Source organism: Cyanistes caeruleus, chromosome Z (assembly GCF_971803275.1).
Source record: "Cyanistes caeruleus chromosome Z, bCyaCae1.hap1.1, whole genome shotgun sequence".
Classification (NCBI taxonomy): Eukaryota; Metazoa; Chordata; class Aves; order Passeriformes; family Paridae; genus Cyanistes; species Cyanistes caeruleus.
The window spans coordinates 73,509,164-73,529,975 of NC_141732.1; the positions used below are offsets into that span (position 1 = coordinate 73,509,164).

The 20,812-nt window shown below is 42.2% G+C and overlaps 1 protein-coding gene across 15 annotated transcripts in view; it reads right to left on the reverse strand.

The window, feature by feature from the left end:
* Positions 1-2,574: 2,574 nt before the first annotated feature.
* The window catches only part of UBAP1 (ubiquitin associated protein 1), a 36,302-nt gene continuing 18,064 nt past the window's right edge, over positions 2,575-20,812 (reverse strand). For 4 of the 15 annotated variants that reach the window (XM_086869522.1, XM_023943978.2, XM_086869524.1 and 1 more), the window contains 8 exons: positions 20,655-20,746; positions 18,906-18,946; positions 14,429-14,553; positions 11,610-12,533; positions 8,201-8,239; positions 7,551-7,748; positions 6,090-6,191; positions 2,575-4,679 (listed from right to left, as the gene is read on the reverse strand). In XM_086869522.1, the coding sequence (XP_086725648.1) occupies positions 4,539-4,679; positions 6,090-6,191; positions 7,551-7,748; positions 8,201-8,239; positions 11,610-12,533; positions 14,429-14,553; positions 18,906-18,939 (1,563 nt within the window). In that variant the 5' untranslated portion in view covers positions 18,940-18,946; positions 20,655-20,746 and the 3' untranslated portion in view covers positions 2,575-4,538. Of the gene's footprint in view, positions 4,696-6,089; positions 6,192-7,550; positions 7,749-8,200; positions 8,240-11,609; positions 12,534-14,428; positions 14,554-18,905; positions 18,947-20,654; positions 20,747-20,812 lie in introns of all 15 variants that reach the window. The other 11 variants (XM_023943983.2, XM_086869526.1, XM_086869527.1 and 8 more) reach the window with 6 other exon arrangements.

Sequence of the window (20,812 nt, forward strand, 5' to 3'; positions counted from 1 at the left end):
CAAGTCACACCTGAACCTGGGGCAGAAGCCTTCCTCACTTACCCAGAGAGATGAGGCATCCATGAGGAAGACTCTTGGTATTTCTGCATGGAGCAGTCGTGCTTGGCAGCCACCAGAGAGCTGTAAAGTAGTGGGACATCAGCACTCTGCTCAAACCATGCAGGGAGGAGTACATGTTTAAAACCAGCAATTCCCTCCACTTCCTGGGGCCAGGGAGACTTTTCCTGTGAGGGGAATACGAGGCAGCTGCACAGTCCTGATACCACAAATTAGATGTGGGCACTTAAGTTTCCCCAGCACATTCTCAGCAAGCATGCAGCAAATACTGCTCTCAGGGAGCAGCTGAGGAGTTTGGCAAGTCTATTTGGAACCAAGGAAAAGGTCAGACTGTAGGATGTGTACACAGGTCACAGGAAAATGTGATGCCCAATCAGAAACAGTGCGAGGGAGGAAAATTTTCCCTCCACGTACTCTGACATTTGGGAGATGAGTATTGGTTGAGTGCTCTTTCAGGTTTTTAAAAAGCAGCTGAGCAGAGTATGTTCAAAGGCATTTTGAGTGTCTCCAGAAGCTGGACATTCCTAAGCAACACACTAAGAATCATTTGCATATCCCACAATGCCATGTCCTAACCTCAGTATCTGCAGGCAGTTGTGACAAGACAGATGACTGACCAAAAATTTCTGTGAGCAGAGATGTGAGTTAAGTCAGCTGCCAGATAGATTGGAGCCACCTGTGAATCCCATCTGATCTACTGTGAAAAAAGCAAGTCTCTCTGGCAGATCTGAGCCCCAGCATCAATTCCCAGAGCAGGAACTATTTGCTCCCTTGAGGAATGGCCAGGGACACTGAGAAACAACAAATAATCAGAACAACAACCACACACTTTTCTGAGGTCTGATACAATCTTTCCTTTTAAAAGGAAAGGATTGAGGCAATCCACATGACTATACCTTCTTAAATATATTTTATTATGTCTGTTCTCCAAAATTTATTTTCTCTATTGAATGTGAGACTTGACCAAAATAAAAAAATAAAGCACCTGGCTGTGAAAATCAGCCCATCCTTGGCAATAACATGGACATGCTTGAAGTGCTGCACACCTCAAAGATACCAACAATGGGTTCTGCATACGCAACAGAAACTATCAAGCTGCTGTCAGAAATGGTAACATTTTTCTTTCCCCTGTGAGGTTTATTACCCAGTTGCTGCTTTAATTCTTGTGTGAAATTGTGCTAAATGAACATTTTAAGTGTCATCCCCTTCCTACTGTTTGATATTTCACTGACAACTGCTACAAAAGGTTTTCGCTTCAATTTGACGAATATGTGTTAAAGTGTCATAAAAGCAATCTAAGAGATTTTGAGAGCTTGGCCATGTACAATCGAATAAACACAGAACTAAAATGGATTCACTTTTGTATTCAGATGCAACAATGACTATTAATGCTTATTAGCAGAGGTTTGATACTTTATTTCAATAGTTGACAGAATTTAAAATAAAATTCATTTTGCTACAGAACTCTGTTAAAAATCATTTTAGGTAAACATGATCAAAATGCCTATTTGATTGACTGCAAAAGATTAAGTGAGGCTGGAAATCTGTACAAGCTCCCCTTCTCACAGAGCTTGTTGGTGTGGAGAGTTTCAGGAGCCCTGACCCACAGCCAGAATGACCCTTCCTGGCTTGGGCAGCAGCCACAGGAAGCTGTTGACAGGGCTCTGTTCTCCAGCAGATCCGGGGCAGGAGCCACGAGCTGGCTAAAAAATGCTGCTCCCACTGCCCAGCTACAGTATCAGGAGCCCTGGGCTGCCATGGGGGTGAAGGATGGCTCTGCAGTACCAGAGCCATTTCCAGGCTACTGCTGTCCAGAACCAGCAGGAGGCAGCTCAAAGATGTTCTTGTTGAAAGCACAACCACCACTTGAGGCTCTGCCTCTATACTTCTCACCAGCCTTCCCACTCAGGCACACAGACCTCACACAGAACCTCTCACAGAGGTACAGCAGGGACATAAATCAGTGTGACCTGACAGCTACAGAAAATGCTCCAAGGTCACAAGTGACCTTGGGTGCAGCCAATCTTCTCACCAGCCAGCAGCAAGGCAGAGCCCAGCCTTGCTCCAGCCAGCAGGACCTCCCCCCACCCACAATGAACTGTACCAGGACAGAACAGTACCAGATTAACAAATGCTGCACAACACCCTGGACATTGAACTCTGGTCACAGTGGTTCTCTTGTTACACATTTATTTGGCAATTCCTCTTCTCTAACCCCCTTAATCTCCTCTTTGGTATTTTCTTCTCTGAGATGTCAATGCAGGACTACACTTCAAGCCTTCAGCCTCCCATGGATTTAAATCCAGAAATGTCACTGCCAAAGCAAGAGTAGCATCACCAGGGAAGACCCAAGTGGGCATGACTCTCTGAAACAAGACATTGCATCTTCACAGGTGCCACTTCCCATCATCACCTCCCTGCTCTCACCTCCACAAGAGCTCCAAAAGCAGAATAGTTATTCTATGGGGCTAAGAGCCAGACCCTGGAGGGGAACTGTGAAAAAACAACACACACTAATACAATCAGAGATTATTTTATTCAGAGGTTTTGTCTAAATAGTTGTTTCTTTGCTGGCAAAGACTTCTTGCCCCTTCAGAACTGTCTGGTAGCAGACAGGGACACACTTGGGTAGCAATTCTGAGAAAACCAGAACAAGTAACACAATCAAATGCTCTCAGCAATGATGGTAAAGCAAAATTCGAATTTTGTTTTCAAGGTTTTCAAATTGATCAGGAACCCCATTTCCTCACTTCACTGTTGCATTTTTCACCTGGGAAGGAAGAAAAGCTGACAGTACCTGCACTAACAGAAGCAGCAGCTGTTGTCCCATCAGCTGTTGAATGTCCTTAGACAAGCTTTATTTCAGCTCTACCACTAGAAAACGGTCAACACTGGGGTACGTGCAAGGCAGCCTGCTCTGCTCCTCCTCATTCCACTCCATACCTCCTAGATACTTGCCAGCAGATCCCTCTCTTGCATAATTTTAAAGTAAATGTATGTAATTCACACAGTTGGGCACCCCACAGAGAATTCCAGGAGTGCACACTGGGCCCAAATTAGATGTTTCGATCCTAGAAAGTTAACATAACGGAGAGAAATGCCATCGTCTCCTTTGGAGCCCTTATGAGCTGAAACTTCGTACTGAAAACCTACACTGATGCAATGAGCTGAGATGTTTTGACCTCTAGCAGCCCAATGCTCCAGCTCCAGGCTCTAATGTGCATTTAGATCCCTAGGCTGGGGTTTTGCCACAAAACAAAAATAAGCCACAGAGAAGCACAGCACCCCACTGCAGTGTTCACATGTGCCCAAAGGAGATGGCAGCACCTGGGCAGGCAGGATCCAGCAAGTTCTTTGTCTGCTGAAGCCAAAGAGGATGAGAGATGAGAGATGGGAAACATGACAGTTGTATTTCAGGGTTTTATTAGTTGCTCTTCTGCAGAATCAAAATATTTAGCAAATTAGAGATTCCTCTAGACTGCTGATATTTCATGTATTTAGAACTTGATCAATGTACAACATAATACTTTGAACTATCAAAAACAACCCCAAACCTGATTTGTAGTACTAGATGTTATTATGTAGCTCTATAGCAATGTGAAAAATGGAACTAATGCAGTGAGTATATTTGTTTTAAAGAAAGTGCTTGAAAGAAACCTCCTGCATCACACTGTATATTATTTAGATCAAAAAGATAACTGAATTTCTAGCAGGGCATTGTCTTAAATATCCTACAAGCCCAGGGGATTAAAAATATTGAGCCCCAGCTCTCTGCCTTCAGGTTCAAGAACCAACACAAGTTGCAGGTCTAGGTCGAGTTCACAGCTTACCTGCTTCAAGGGAATTTACCACTCAGCATTGCACACTTGTGTCTGGCAGAAGTGTTGGATGAATGGGTAAAAAACAAAAACCAAGAGGACAAAACAAGGTTCTGTCTTTATGCATAGTGACAGTTTCTGAACCAGTGTTCTACTAAGTTACAGACTAACTTTCAACCAAAAAATAAAACTCCATTGCACTAAAGGTCAAATTTAACCAGGTAATCTGGACTGTGACACAGTCAAGTAATTCAGTACAAGCAGACAAGACACCATGAAAGCAGCTTCAAAGAACCAAAGCATCCTAGTTTCAGACCCAACTTAATATTCTTCTGTCCAACTCCAGTGCAACAATGAGGGGGGCAACCACTCCATCTCTACCTATGTACAATTCCAGTCAAGGCTGGGCAGTCTCAACTTTCCGTGGCCAAGCTGGAAAAAGGAAACTCAGGAAAGGACACTTCAAAATTTAATTTAAGAATGAAAGTTGGCCCTCAGTGAAAAGAGAAATGCTGGAGTGATGCACGCAGGCAGACTTGCTCAGTCACTCTCCCTTGTATGCGAAAAGCTGGACTCCTTCCCACTGAGAGCAAGTCACACTGGATGCGAAGGTGGCGGGGCTGGTCCTGCTCCGTTGCACACAAAGAATCCAGGAATGTGTCTTCAGCTGGCTCCTGCACGGGCCATTAGATCTTCCAAAGCATTGTGTTGGTCATTGTTGTGTAATAATAAGACCTCCTTAATGTCTTTTAGTTCAAAGCCCATTTCTTTAAATTGACTCATTAATTGGAGAAGTTCTGTGATCTGAAAGACAGACAGTCTGTTATTTGCAAGAGTAAGTAGATGGATCAGTGCTTGGTGGAGGTTTAGCACAGAACCTGTCTTCAGCAGCTGGGCATGCCATAATTGTGGATTCCTCCTCCCCAACCACAGCCTATTCCAGCTTTCCTGGGACAAAGTTTGCTCACACTAGAGCTACCAGAGCTCTGGGCACAGCAGCCCACAGAAACCTTCAGTTCCCTCTCTTTGCCATCCTTCAGTTTTAAACCCTATTCAATCAGGGCACCAAAGCTCCGTCTGCAAGGGTGTCTCTCACAGAAGGATATTCATCAGTCTGGCCCAACGTGGGATTCCAAAAATTCTGATTAATGGCACCCAGCTGCCCCATCCAGCAGCTTCTGCTGCAACTGATTTTTTTTAAAAGTTACTTGGACTTTGGGAACAGTGTAGTAGCCTTTGCTATCAAGTGGCTTCTCAGATCTAGGGCAAACTTGGGGGATTAGCACAAACCCCACTGTGTACATACAGTATTTCCAACATAAACTGAATCCTCCCTGAGCTTTGAAAAATAAAATGGCAAGAAGTGAGTCAGCTAATCACTTTTTTGATCCCTCTGCCATTTATAGTGCATCTGCTCCACTCCAGGGGAAAGAAAAATCCCAAACAAGCAAGGAGGTTGAAATGGGCAATCAGGAGATTAGCCATTTCCAAGTCTGGGGTTGAGCCAATAGCAAATGGGTTTCTCAAACTCGGTTACTTTCCATCCTCACACTGCTACTGCTGTTTACAAGATTATCACTTGTCCAAGAAAAGCAGGAAAGCATATCTATGTTTGAGGGGGTTGGGTTGCACCTCTGGAGATTTCATGTCACACAACTGGCTGGCAGACTTTAAGAAAATCCTGTCATCTGCCCGTACTACCCACTCCTGCTTTTCCTTTGGTGCTGGTAAAGCAGCCAGACAATGAACTAGACCCCAAAACATGCATTTCCTAGCTTCTTCCAGAGCAAGCCCTAACTCAGTTTGCTGGGCAGCCAGGCAGATGCACTTGTACAAAGGAGAAAATTCATGGCCAGGGCAGGCTGGCAAGGTTTGAAAGACAATTTTTGCTGCTGCTGAAGTTAACTGTATCTGTACCAAGCACCCACTGCACAAGAGAATTCTGGGCATTCAGAACAATATGACTACAATAAGCAGGGTCTTAAAAAAATCCTGTTCCCATAAAAATGGATGCAAATGAGACTAACAAAACGACACAAATTCTTACGCCTTAACAATTTTTAGTTTTATCAACATAAAGATGTCCTTTGGCAGTCAGTTTTGGAAACAAGGCAGCATTACCATGAAAGTCAGAATTACATCAGCCAGAGGAACTGCTGCTGGAATTCCCTGTCGTGGCACATTTTTCTATTCCTGCACACATTGCACCCTCACCTTCTCCTCTGAACACTGGTGCATTTCCAAAGCTGCTTCAACAAGAAGTGGATCAAAGCCCTTCTCACAAAGCTGTCCATGTGCAAACAGGTAATCCAAAACCTGTGGGGAATGAAGAAAACAAACTGGGTTTGCAGAGAGGCACTTGCAGCGGGGACCTGAATGTCACCTTGGTACATGCAGAGGGGCTGAGCATGATTCTACTCAGGGCTTCACCAGGGACAGAGATAGAGTCCTTCCTAGCAGAGTTGAGACACTCCTTATACAAGAGCTTGTGCAAAGAAAGCAGACAAACCCTTCTGTCCTGCTGTGCTCTCCTTCATTCTAGTCAAAGCAGCCTCGGAAGTGTATCTTTAGCCCTCTGACTGCAGAGCAGAAGTTTCATTGTGCTTTTTATACTACAAGTTTTAAAAACGAAACTGTAGGTCCAGCAGTCAGGATATGTCTGCTTTTAGCTTCCTCTCAGACAGCCACAAGAGCTGATGCAATCTGAGAGCAGTCAGCCTTTGATGATCAACTCAGCATACTGGCAAGTAAGCTGCAAACCCCAACTCACACACTCAGAAACTGCTGCCAAATTTCTTACCCATCCTCAGCTTTAAGGGGAAGGGTCAGGTAGACAATGCTAGGTATATGAAAGAATAGAGCTTGCAAGTAGAGCAGCATTTAAAACCACCCTCCTAAGGGACCTTTTTTTCTATTTGATACCACAGTTCACTCCAGAGCACAGCCAAGTCACTCTCTGTAGGTAGGGAGAGGGCCAGCAGATCAGTCCCACAAGCAGGAGTCCCTGGGACACGCTCTGTGCAGCACACAGCCTGCTGAGGTCCGGCACGGGAGCTTGGGCCAAGTTCTCCCACTTTGAAGTGTTTGTTCGAAGCAGATGCAAGAGCCACGCTCTTCCCAGCAGTGCTTTGTGCCCAGTGACCTGGTTTGAGCAGGTGTAAGAGGCAGTGCTCAAGCAAGAAGCAGCAGCACCAGGGCACACACAGGTCGGTCAGTGCAGCCTTGCAGGAGCCTTTCAGAGCTGTCTTAGGCCTGCAGGGGCCAATCTCTCTACAAGGGGGGGTGCGTCAGCATTGTAAACCCTCGTGCTCAGAACAAGGGAGGTCAGCTGGCTTTCTGTCATGTGGCTCTAAACATGGCACAAAGCCATGGTAAGCTTCCTTTGGATGTGTTCGTGGCTTCAGGAGAGACCCAGAATCTCTCCCCCCAGTTTCATATGGAGCAAAGGGCCCATCCCAAACTCAGCATGGCTCCAACACAGCACGCACAGGTATGGCTGACTCTTGCAGCCCCTCACCAGAAATAAGCACAAGCTTTAGGTTGTAACCCCCCCTAACTTCCCCTAACCATATTAAGAGTTACAGTATTTTCCCCACCCATTTTGCAAACCCAAGACAGCTTTCCAGCAGAACCAGCATCCAATAAAGCATTTCTTTGCACTGCATGAGCTCTTACCTGGTCTATGTTCTGTCCCTTCTTCTTCATGGCTTTCAGGACGTTCTCAGGCGAGTAGCCCATGTTGACCACGGTCTCCACACAGTGCCTCTCGCTGGGGGAGAGGCCCTGCTGCAGCTCAGCCGCAAGACCACCTGGCCACTTCGTGCAGCTACTATTATTGGGCACTTTAGACACTGCAAAGTTTTGGTGTGTTACCTAAGGGGGAAAACCGAGAGGCTGAAGTGATGGTCATCTCTTGCATCCCCTCATCCTGTTTCTGCCTAGGGCCAGAACCACGATACCCCATGTAATTAATCCAAAAGGTTTTTTAGAGTGCCCTTGGGTAGTTACATACTGTGAGGATGAAACCAAGTAGCCTGATTCCCAACACACTCTTTTAACCCTCAAAGCAACAATCAAGAACCCAGATTCTTCACAATGAACACTCTTCTACTGGTGTGACCAAAGCCTTTGAACACCCAAGCCCTGCAACTGTGAAGGCTGGGATACAACCAAACCTTGCATCTCAAAGGAAGCACAGATTGCTTCCTTCATCTCAGGTTTACTCATCACCTATGGTTTTATGTACTCAAAGGAACACCACTTGTCAAAATTACCACAAACATGATCCAATGCAAGCAAGCACACAGGTGTATTTGGAAACTTACCACAGGGATTTCTGTTTCCTGGTAGTCTGGGTGTACCTGCTGGACAACACACAAAAAAAACCAAGTATAAACATCATGCACCAATCAGCAGATTTTGCCACAGCTGGGTGAGGATAGTTTTATAAAAGATTCTACCACAGGATGGGAGACTTTAGGATCTGATCCGGCTTCCACATATGAGATTCTGACCTTACCCATTGCCTGCAGCTATAGAATCACCATCATCATAAAGATCATTCCTCTTCTCAGTACTCTACAAATGAATTATACTCCAAAAGGGATGTGTGTACCCCCACAATAACTATAAGATTGTTTGTTCTGTCACTGTAACAGCTGCATGTTCACACAGCCCCAGTTCGGGTCCTGACCAAGACTACACTGCCTAACAGTGTTCATTTTGAAGTCATTGCCTAAAGACTTCTCTGGACTTTTTGACTGTGTGAAAGGGAAAGACAAAAATACACCTCTTTTCTCTTGCCAAAGCACTGAACTCCATACGCTACATAGGAACAACCTGCCACACTGGCTCAAAAGAGCATGTGAGTTTTCTACCCAGCTCTTGTCCCACTCCCAGCACACCAGCAAGGCAAGGTTATGCCCTGCTGTGCACCTGTTCTGCTTGTGCAGAACCACCCCACCACTTTGTACACCCTTGCCCAAGTCAGCAGTGCAAAGTCAGGCCTTGGCCCCACCAAAGCTGCGTGTTTTAGTTCAATACATTTAGAACTCCTGCATTTTAAAGAGTTAGAACAGACTGCAAGAAATCACTGTGGACCAAGAACCACAGTTTTTAGCACTTCACAATACTTATTGTGCCAGCACAGATTGCTTGAAAGCTTGTCCACATCCTTCAGAAAGGCCTTCTTAGTGCCCAAACTGAACAACAGAAAATCCACTATAGAAAACCAATTCTCAAAAGATCTGTTAGGATTTCAATAAATTCCATTTATTTGCAAAAATATCCAAAGCCAACACCAAGGAGGTTTTGTTCTGCATTCCTAAACATCTTCCAGGGTAAGAATTTTTCTTCTAGAAGACCAACCCTGAGACATCATATTCATTATGATGCACTAGGGTATCCAAAAACCTCTTCTCATGGCGTGTTCTTCACACACATCCTTTCTCCAGACACTTTTTCAAGGGCAAAAAGCACTGGAATAGAGGATACATTTAAATAGGGAAAATAGCCCTGAAATCAGCTAGTGTGTTATGAAACTGAAGGATGATGATTTGTCATTAATGATGCTTCGTTATTGACACCGCAGCCAAAAAAATCAAAACTGTTTCTGACACCAGAGATTCAGCAGTCTAGGAAAGCCAACTCCTCTTACTCAGTCTACTTAATTTTAACCTGTTTTCTTCATTAATCATTTCTACCTCTGCTAAAGCTGTGAAAATCAATGCACTGAGATCCAAGAAAAAATAGAAGTAAGGAGAGGGGACTACCACAGAACTTATGAAGCCTCAGAGAAATCACAGACTTATTTCTATCCAAAGATTCCTAGATCTAATTCAGTGGGAAAGCAAATACTACCATAACTGCAAATTCAAAGTCAAAATTTCTAATCTTGTGAGAAAAAAAAATAACTATGGAATACATTGGGATAGCATATCATAATCAGCCATAGAGATGACTCTGATTTTTTTCTACTCTGAGGATTTTTGTTACATTTACTTAAATTCTTTTGTTGCATTTACTTAAATTTTTTGCATATCAGCCATCATTTTCCAGTGGAACTATACTGTGGAAACATAAAACAAGTATAATCTGAAGTCTTGGAATTTAAGGACAAAGAACTAAGTTCCATCAGCATAATTATTTCTTGGTTCACTCCTTCCAAACCATAAATAGTTTCTAATTAATTAATTAATTTTATTGCTTCTCCTAGTAAGCCTACTTTTTTTTCTACTTTGCATCTTCCCTTACAGCACTGTCAAGAATATACTTTCCCTCTTGGTCTTCAAAAAAAATTAACTCAGCAGAGAGATATTAATAGTTTGAGTGTAAATTTAGGCATCTTAATGCCTAAATTAAGACTAGTGGCAAGTGATCTTTTGTCCCCAGAGATGCTATGTGTTCTGTAACTGAGGTCATACAGGCCCCTCTCACACCTGTGACCTGCAGCAGTGAGCAGGTGCTCAGCACGCTGCTCTTGCCAAATTTAACAGTATTGAATTTGTTCCAGTAATCAACAAACAGCTGTTCTGCTGTGCTCTGTAAGATACACTATTTCCTAGAATATTATACTTCACAATTACGACTGCATTTACCTAACTCTGAAAAGAGCTGGGGGAACAAAAGGGGAGAAAGAGCATCACTTGTTTCAGAGCCCATGGTGTCACACAGAAACCTACAGTATGCCACTAAAACCACAGAATCACTGAGAAATTGCTTATATTGGACAGAGAAAAAACCCAGATTATTTTAGAACAAGCTAGAAGATTTTAGACAGCTTTCACTAGGCTTCATGAGTAATGGTGTCCAGATTTGCAGCTCTTCGTAAAAAAACCCCACAAGCTTACTGTAATGTCTGTTTTTATTCACAAAGAGACAAAAACAACACCTGATGTGAAGTTACTGTTGTCAAAGTACTTTTAGAACCTGCAACAAGATTGAGGAAATGAAGAGTGAATCTCCCATCTCAGAGCTGTATGGTGACCAAGTGTAATACTAAAAATACAAGATGATCTTCAAGGCTGGTTTTGGTCTCCACCAAGCAAGGACTCCGTCCTCCTTCACAAGAAAGGGTGAATACAAGATTTCACATCACGATAAATTTTCTTCTTCCTGTTAATGATTAGGTTTTTAAAGGAACTCAGGAAGAAAATTAAAACTAAAAAAAAAAAGATGGTTACTTCACTGCAGATCAAATGCAAGCACTTTTTTCTTCCCCGAATGACACAGCATATCTGTGTGTCTTAACCTATCATTACATATATTCCTTGAGAAGTCTGCATTTCTCATTATTTCCAGCAAATAAACACGCAAACCAAGGAAGAAAATCAGAAGATATTTGATTCAAAGCCTAACAGCATTTAAGAATCTGATATAGCTCATCTGGGTAGGACAAAATGCAGGACTGTGTGTAGGAGATGCCTTATATACTTAGCTTAAAGGTGTGCAGCTATCAACAACAAATGAGAGCTGAAAAGCTGAAAGAAGAATCACTGGAATTGGTCCAAAAATGTCATATCTGGGGGAAAATTCAGGGTAATAATCTGGGGATCATAACTACCACCACAGAGACCTGTTGGATTGATCAATTTGCCACATAAATTAAGAGAATCTGCAATTCACTCCTAGTTAATGAAATGATAACCAAAGCAACAGGGCAATTTAGAGGCAAGAGTTGCCTCTGCACCTCCACCTCTCACCAGCAACCCCAGTTCCACTCCACTTTATGTTTACCGTAGTCGATGTACTTTGAGATGATTCTTCTTCTGTACAAACAGTGGAAACAACCCGGGGAGACAGCCTGGATGAAGAGGATAATGTCTCCCTGCCATTGTCCTCATTTAGAGCGGAAAGACCAAGCATATGGTGTCCATTCAGTTCACTGACTTTGCTCTGAGCACAGGTCTGCAAAGAGCTAAGCAAAGTGCCATTGCGGAGGCAGGTAGTGCTGTGGAAAGTGCTCGTGAGCTTTGTTGATTTCTGATCACCCTCATCGGAGTCAAGCTTAGGGAATGAAAGGGATTTGATATTGCTCACTGAAGTGATGGGGGAAAGGGACACTTTGGAAGACAAGGACATCTTTTCACAGTTTCCCAGCTGTGGTAAAGTGATAAAGCCATTGGGTTTGTGAAGGGGTTTGAAGTCCAACGTGGCCTTTTCTATGGATGCCAGAACTTCCTCATCTTGCAACACAGACTCAGACCCTCCTTTAGGCAAAGTATTATCTAACAGCTGGGCAACAATTGGCCCAGTAGTACCAACATGAATTTCAAGGATATTTTTTAATTCCTCCTTATCATCAATAGTTTTTAATTCCAGTTTGTCAAATGGGTCTTCTTCACATTCAAAATCAGCTGGGTTGAAATCTGCCTTTGGACGAGGTGGACTGAGGACCTTCTGCTTCACAGAGCTGGTGTTGGCTGGGGTAGGAGTCAGAATATTATTGTGCTGCAGGCTAGCGAGGATGGGGTTAATAGGAGGAGGCATGGCTTCAGGGCAAGGTCCCTCTGAGAACCCCATCCTGGTGTTGTCCTCTGGAGCTGCTTTTGAGTTTGCTAGGGCTTCTTCTGCCTTGCGTTCAGCTTCTCTCTGGGCAGCCTGAATTTTTTTTATCTCTTCAGCCCACTCAATTGTTTTCTTTTCCAGTGAGAAGTCATACTTGATGGGGGTGGAGAGGAAAGAAGAGAAGGGGAAGTTAAAAAAAAAAAAAGAAAAAAGAAAAAAAGAAAAGTTACAAAGCTTATAGCTGCTATTTTAACAGCAACATAAATTAACACAAAAGAGAGCAAGAGTTGTATGAATTACCAAGAACAGCAACATTTTTTCACAAAATACAGATTGACAAAACTGGCAGACACCAGTTTTGCCAACAACCACAAAATCTGGCTGCAACCTGGATTAGACTACTGTATTTTGCCTCTTTCCTACGTTTAGCTTTGCTTTAGAACTACTCATCAAAGATCAGTTTCACAGCCTTCCCACCTTCTTTCCCCAGGACACGGGAGGTAGCAAGAGGAAGACTAATGAGTTATTAGATGAACAATCACACCCTGATCTGGCACCACCAAACTATCCCCAGTCCACAACTTCTACAAGTCATTCAGCAGACTACTTTTGCATCCAAAGGCCACTACAGTATTACTCAGTTTCTCCTAAAAGGTTCCTAAGGGACTTGAATTAGAGTGTTACACACTCTATTTGGTACTCTATTATTTGGTTTAAGCAGTATTTTCACTCCCACTCCAGTGCAGTGCCTCACCAGCCAAAGGGGATACAGTGGCTACACCAATGACAACACCTACAGGCAGCAGCAGATTTTGCTCTAGCTACTGATGCGACAGGATCTCAAAAGCTTTTCCCATTTAACATCAGGTCCTTTAAGGCCAGATCAGCACAGAAAGGCATCTACTCACTACCAGTGTACTGATCACAGAGGCTTAGTTGTAAAGGGCAAAATTCTGAGTAGCCTAACTCTATCTTTAAATACCCACATATTTTTTTATACTAAAAAATTGGTGGGTAGCTATATTTCCTGCACTACTTTTTTTTTTTTTAACAGCACTCACTACAGCAGTAAAAAGAACCAAATTCCACTGTGAGATGCACAGTCCACACTGTGCAGGGTGTTGCAGTGTGAACAGGCACACTATGCTGGCTGAGCCCCAGCTTGGCAGTAAAATGGAGACACACCACAATCAAGCCAACAACAGGATATCAGCATCTCCTTTGGCTCTCCCACATCAGCTTAACTGAGTGGAAATATGGGTACTAGAAAAATCAGGTAATTTTTTAATGCTTATGAGGGAAAAGCCATGAAGAAGGATTAGAGAGTAGAGAGAAAACAAAAACAAGAAAAAAGCAGAACCGCCTACAGCAATCTGTCACAAAGTAAAAACAATCATCAACTGGGGGGCTGGTCAAGAAAAATCATGGATGCAAATGAGAAAACATAATCAAATTAGACTTCCTGTATCACAACCTGCATTTTGATTTAGATTTCCAGCGTTACGCTAGTTATGCTAAAGCAATTGATTTTATGCTACTAACTGTTTATTTTACCAGAAACATGCTCCTGAAGACAGGGAAACTATCCGTGTACCAAGCTGTAACCTGTTTGCCCCACAGCTTGGAAAGAATTCTCACTCAGAACTACAGAGAAGAACACACAAGAACTACACAGAAAATAAGAACTGAAAATTATGCCATTGCCCTGATACGGGTGTCAGTTCTTAGAGTTTTTCCTCTTAAAAATTATATTCAAAATTTGTAAAGATAACATTTAGAAATAACTACTACACAAAAAAACTCTGCTTCTTTGAAGCAGATTGACTAAAACAAATACTTAAAAATAAAAGCTCCATGGCTTTTTAAAGCAATAAAAATTAGAAGCTTTGTGCATGAACCATCATATTTTAATTTTCTATACAGCCCAACAGATCTTCTAGAAATATATGACTGTCTGTGTGCAAACTGTGACAACTTGGAACACACAGCACCACAGGCTGGGGCCAGGGGTAAGGGGAGAAGGACCAGGAAGACAAAATATCACTTACCTGGGCTTCTCTGACAAGCTGAGAAGAATCAGACAGACAGAAACCAATGGGTAATCCAACCTTTGCTGGGGTTTTGAACTTGTCTCCTATCTTAAATGGGACATCATCAAGGTAACTGAAAGGCCCTGAAATCAGAAGCAGAAATTGAGAAAAAAACCCCACAACTCACGAATTTCACACTTTCAATTCACGCTCACATTGCTGTATTTGGGAGCTATTTTATCTCCGCTGAAGCATCTACACCAGATAACAAAAAAAATAAGAGTTTGAAGCTATTTGGACCTCAGTGTCTCAGTTTAGTTTAGGGAGTTTGCTCAGATTTTGCTTAATTCCTAAATTCTAGCCAATAACTGTTAAAAAAAAAAAAGGCAAACCCCCTCACAATCCACCATACTTTGACATCAATGCAACTAGTATTTTAGTTTCCTTTGTGACATTACTATTCCTACACAACTGGATGCTGAAGCTCTTCTGAACACTGTATTCTATTGCTATAAAGAGATCCATCATTTTTTGTCATATTCAAAACAGATTTTAAAATTACCCAACTTTAGAATAACTAAGACAAACTACAGTCCAGGTTTTGCCATACAACTAATAAGTAGCATTTGGACAGAAGTGGTCACAAAGGCAAAGCGATGAACCAGAGCCATTCCACTTTAAACAAAACACAGTGAAATAAAAAGGTTATTTAGCACAGCAACTCTTAATCAAAACTTAGATTGTTTTGAAACAAGGCAATCTAACTTTATCAGTCCCTACATCTGTCTTTTTTTCTGGGATGACACTTATCCTGCAAATTCACAAGGATAAAACACTTAGAGCTCAACCACCACCAAGCAGCCAGACTATTTGTGTGTTTTCCTTGAGAGACTGAAGAAGTATGAGAGAATCCAAAATCCAAACTAAACAACTTTTCCATTAACTGAAAATGGTCTCTTGGATCACTGGTCTAAGCTTTTGGAATCACAGACAAGGTTTCTGGCATATGAAACAATCTGAAGAGCGACTCCAGGCCTCACTTGTAGCTTTTCCCTGAGTGAACAGATACAGAAAGACATTAGTGGCAATATCTAAGATGGTATTCAGTGACCAAGCCCTAGCTCAGTGAACTGTGACTTGCTGTTTTTATCTGACCCATTTTCATACTCAGATGGCAGTTTAAGTACTGTTTGTGTTCCCTTACTGTTGATTCATCTACAAGGCAGCCACAGACTCCGAGAGGCTGAGCAGCGTTCATAAACAAGAACATCCTGTCAATTTGCAGTTAAAAGGCTTATATGCTGTCATTACTTGAGCTCTCATACTATGCACACTCACTGGGTGGTCACAGAGTCCTGTTAGGACATTTGGAAATGATCAGGATGAACAACCTACATCCCACCTGCACCTCCAGGATGAAAAAAAATTTTCAGTGATTTCAGTATTTTCAGTGATTCTTACTGGGAATCACATATCCAAGCATTGCACAACACAGCATCCAGACAGCACCTCACTTGGCCTACACTACCACTCTTTGCTACACACCTTCCAAGCTGTACTTGAGCTGAGAATTCAAGAGCCTGATATGGTAAAGCATTTGCTTATACAGAAATAACAACTGTGGCAACCTCTACAGCCAGAGTGGTAAATAATGGCCAGGTCAGAGACAACCAGATCTGCCAGCTGCTGCTATCACAGCCTGCTTAGTCCCACTGGCACAAGTCCTGCTCTATGCCAGATGATCCAAGTGCAGCAAGATTACTTCTCTACATGAATCTCCCAGCCCAAATTGCTCAGCATGCAAATGCTTGTCTTATTAGACCTACTGACAATATGCAGTGGGCACTTCCCCTTGCACAACTACACCTAAAGCAGATACCAGCCACACAGGGTACAAGCACAAACTTTGCTGTTGACATACCAGCAATCTTGTTTTGCACAGCAAATAAATACTAAGCACACCTAGACTAACTATATTGACAGCTGCCAGCTTAACCCCGGAAGCTTGACTAAGGAATAAAAACTTCCTACTTTCTCCCCAGTATATTTATTTTTCAACAACAACTCTTGCTATAACCCTCATCCTGAATATAACTATGAGAAAAAGCCCATAAGCATATATTCAAAACACCTCAAATAGTTTAGGGTATTTAATGGCAAAAAGTCCGAGGCAAAACACCTATGCACACAGAATTCAGTTTGTTCCGGCCCAATCAGAACAGTACTAGCTTGGTGAAGCTAAAATCTTATCCAGAGAGCCAAGGATCTGGTTGTTTTTTTTGAGCAGATCACAGTGAACACACCGAGGAGTAAACGCGTGCAAATTGTTTTAAATGACACATTCTAGAGCAATAAGAAAAAACCTACATTAAAAAAAAGTATTATGAAAGACATTGTTACAACAGTCACATGTTCAAGTGAAATGACTTTTTACCAAACTGTTATTTAATAAGTCTGTTAGCCACTTCATCCTTGTATCAGTTAAAAGCATACAAATTTCTGAGAATAGACCTGGCAAAAGTGTACTTCTCAGCCAGGTCTCTGGCACTGTGCTCTGTACTACATTCCTGGCACAAACTACTACAAGAGTAGGATTTCTCTCCACTTCAGTATAATTCATAGAAGTGCCCTTCAGTTTGGCACCAAAATGGAAACTTCAGGGAAAAAAAAATAAAAACACACACACACATACAACCAAAACAGTTACCAGTTATGAATGTGGAACAGTTTTGAAACCACATGGAACTCAGTTGCTGTGGAAACACTAACCAATTACATAATTGTCAGAAATCAAGAGTTAAAAAGCTTTGAAATTGTATAGCAACAGCAAAAATACAACTGAAATATTGAAGCATCACACTTGGCATAACCCACACAGGAAAAAGGATTCCTTTCCCTCCACTCATACCTTGTGTTCCCATCTTCATCTCAATTTCAACATGGTCCTGAGCAACCTACTCTAGGTGCCCCTGCCAGAGGTTTGGACATGATGATCTGCAGGTGTCCCTGTCAGCCTTAACCATTCTTGATTCAGTGACAGCCCTCTGACCTCTAATAAGCAGTTCAACAATAATCGCAAGAGATACATCAACTATATTGACTGATTTCATCAGCCTGCCAGAGAGACAGAGCTGAAGGCAGCCACGTGGATGGATGCTCTACAGTAAACCAAAACTCATTTACTGAGTTAACAACCCTGGAGAAGACTGAAACTGCCCTGCTGATCTCTTAAGACATAATTAAGCCAAGGAAGTTGCTCCACTACTCCTCAGAAACAGTACAGTGATAATGTGGTTAGGAACAGAGGGTACACAAAGGAGCACACAAGTTAACCAGGCAGCTCACAGCACCATTTGTTTGGACCTTGTTATTTTGAAGCCAGGAGCATGTTCCACCACACCATACTGTTGTGGGAAATATTTAAGATATGTTGAATTCTAGCCCTGAGCAGCCTTTGCTAGTCTGGTTAGGTGAGGAGAAAAATAAAAACAGACATAAAAGACAAGCAGATCAAAGTGTTCACAGAGACCATTTACAGGAGCAACTGCTGAATAGCTGGCAACTACCAAATGAAAAAATTAGTTGTCTTGCAGCAAGGTCACTGTGGTGCAGCAAAGGAGGAGACCATCTAAAAATGAAGTTTAGATAGGCTATTTTTATTCATTTTTAATGCAGCATTTAAGTGAGACCTTTCTTATTTTGTACTTCAGCTTTATACCTGCAAGACTGAACAAAAAGCTCCAAGAAAAATGGAATTCTCCAGGACCCTTTTAGTGGAAAAACTAGCCAGAAATATGAAGGCTCAATATCTAGAAGCATTAGTTTTAATAGCCTGAAAAGCTGTGATTACTGATTTGAGGAAGCCACATTACATACAACAAACTGAACTTTAATGTTTCACAGCAATATTAATTACATTCAAATTACACACCATTTTCTAAAAAATAAGGACATTACAGGCAAATAACTTTTATGATACCAATCACCTGCATGACCTTATGCATCTCATATATAGAAGACAGAAAAATAGAGTCTCTTCTTCACCTGCCTTCTGAACCAGTTAAGTCCAATTTAGGAGAGAAATTCACAGCTGAGCAAAAATGAAGCATAATTCAATGTTGCATTAAAAGCTTCACTTTCAATTCAACTTCTCATGTTGCTTTTATATTAAGATGCTACAGTCCACTTTAGCAAACACCAAAGCAGTTCACCTTTGATTCTGAACGGGTATTTGTTTGGGAAAGGGTATGTGTTATTCTGCCATGAAGGAACAGTGAACAGCCAGAGACTGATTTTCAGTTTAATCAGAAAACAGGCAAACACAGCATCAGCAAGCAACTATGCAAGAAGCAAGCCAAGGTACTTCATTCCTAACAAAAAACTACTCAGAGGCTAAACAGATTAATCTCAATGGACTGTCTAGGCTAGGACATTAGTCAGCAGCAATAGTAGGATTTACCCTGTTGAAAAGACAAAAATGCCAAATTTCACTTACCATGAGAGTCGGATCCCAACTTCTTAGAAGCCATTTAGAACCTGAAAAACATTTTAATACAGCTTGAAGAACTTTGTATATAGAGCACAGAGCGAGTCTATGCAGTTTCAGAGTCTTATCTGTAGGTTATGGTACACACTGCAGACACCTGATGTGCCTGTTCCCAAGACAGATAAGCAAACACATTTTTTAGCCTTGAAACAATTGAGCAGACAAAACTTAACCCAGGGTCTGCAAACTGAAATAGAAAAATAAAGAAAAAAAATCCCCAACCAAAAAAACAAAACAGCAAACAGCCAAGACACAACCAGGGTGATCAGGAAGACAGAGTTACAGATCACAGCACTCAGAGGCCACTCTGCCCCAGCCTCATGAAGCACACCCTGCCTACCATGGCATTAAGAATAGCTCTTCCTACTGGAAATACCACACTGATCCTCTTCAGTTTAATCCCTGCTGCTCTAAAAAAGGGATACTACGGCAATGGGTATGCAGCCAGTTAGCCAGCATGGCACTCACCTAGACACACTGGGCAATGCATACAACAAGCATAAAATAAATGGTACCATGAGGAAGATATGTTTGATACACACAAGAAATCAATGAGAACAGTTTGGCCCCATCCACTGCCTACATTTAGCAAAAACTTTTTAAAACAAATTTTAAAATTTGGATGGAATCCTACATGGCCAAAATGTTAAACAAAGAAGTGCCTAGACAGTTTTTAACAGAGAGTAGGCCTGCCTCATGAGAAGAGCTGTTCAGTTATAGAATTAGCTGTCAGCTAAAACTCTGCTCCAGAATACTTATGGTATACTCAATAACATGGGGTTTTTTTGCTAGATTAGAAGTATATCACAAAGTCTAGCTCAAGACATCACAGCATAATTTCTAGAGTGCCTGAATTTATTTCTAAGTGTTCCTCATGACATTATGCATGACAAAGACTCAGAGTTGGCCTTTGTCTCTGAAATTCTCCAGTTCACAGACTGAAATGCTCAACAGCTGTTCTTCAAAACCATGGAGGCCTCTGGTACATCCCCATAGGCAGCAGAGCACAACAACATGGGGCAGATCTAACATTCATGCCCATGATTCCCCAGCCAAGGACTCCTGGGCTCACTGTTCCCATTGTAGATTCCAATGGCAAACATTACATTTTCAAGGGAAGTGTGGATTACACAGTTTAGCTATTTCCTCCTTGATACTGCTGACAGGACTGGGGACAAGAAGAGCCAGTTTCAAGTACTCTAGGACTAAAGTCCCTTTTGTGGTGCAAAGATCCCTTTCAACATTATGTTGAAATCAACAGGTGAACCAGTCCTGGCTAACGGGAATTCTATACTAAGCCAAAGCCAAACCCGTATGAAGATCACCCATGTGCAACCAGACTTTGTGAAACACAGTGGGCAGATGCTGGGCCATGGGGAAGTGAGTCATGCTGGGCAAGTCCAGGTGCATGCTGCACATAAAAACTGTGTGCCATCCTGCTCAATGTTTGCCAAGTTCTTTTCAGAACTCGCCAATCTCTCTCAGCAGTGCTATTATGTCTGAAACTATTCCACTAAGCCAAAAACTGGTTCTGGCAGCTAGTTCTCAGAAACAAACAAAACATTAAGGCTTCAAAGACAGAAAGAAAAGAAGGTGAAATAGTGTCAAGCCTGCCATCTAAGGAAGGATGTCAAGGGCAAAGTCACCAGACAACCCAGCAGAGCTGCATGTCAACCACTGGAGCTGAACAAGTCTTACCGGTCTCAGTGCCCAGACTGCAGACAACAGCACATGAAGTAGCTGCACTTTCAGACCCAGGTTTCACAGCCAGCTGTGTTGGTAGTTCCTGTCTGTGAGAGTAGCAATTAAGTTATCAACTGGATTTGTTTTTAGTGAAAAAGCCAGGTGACACATAA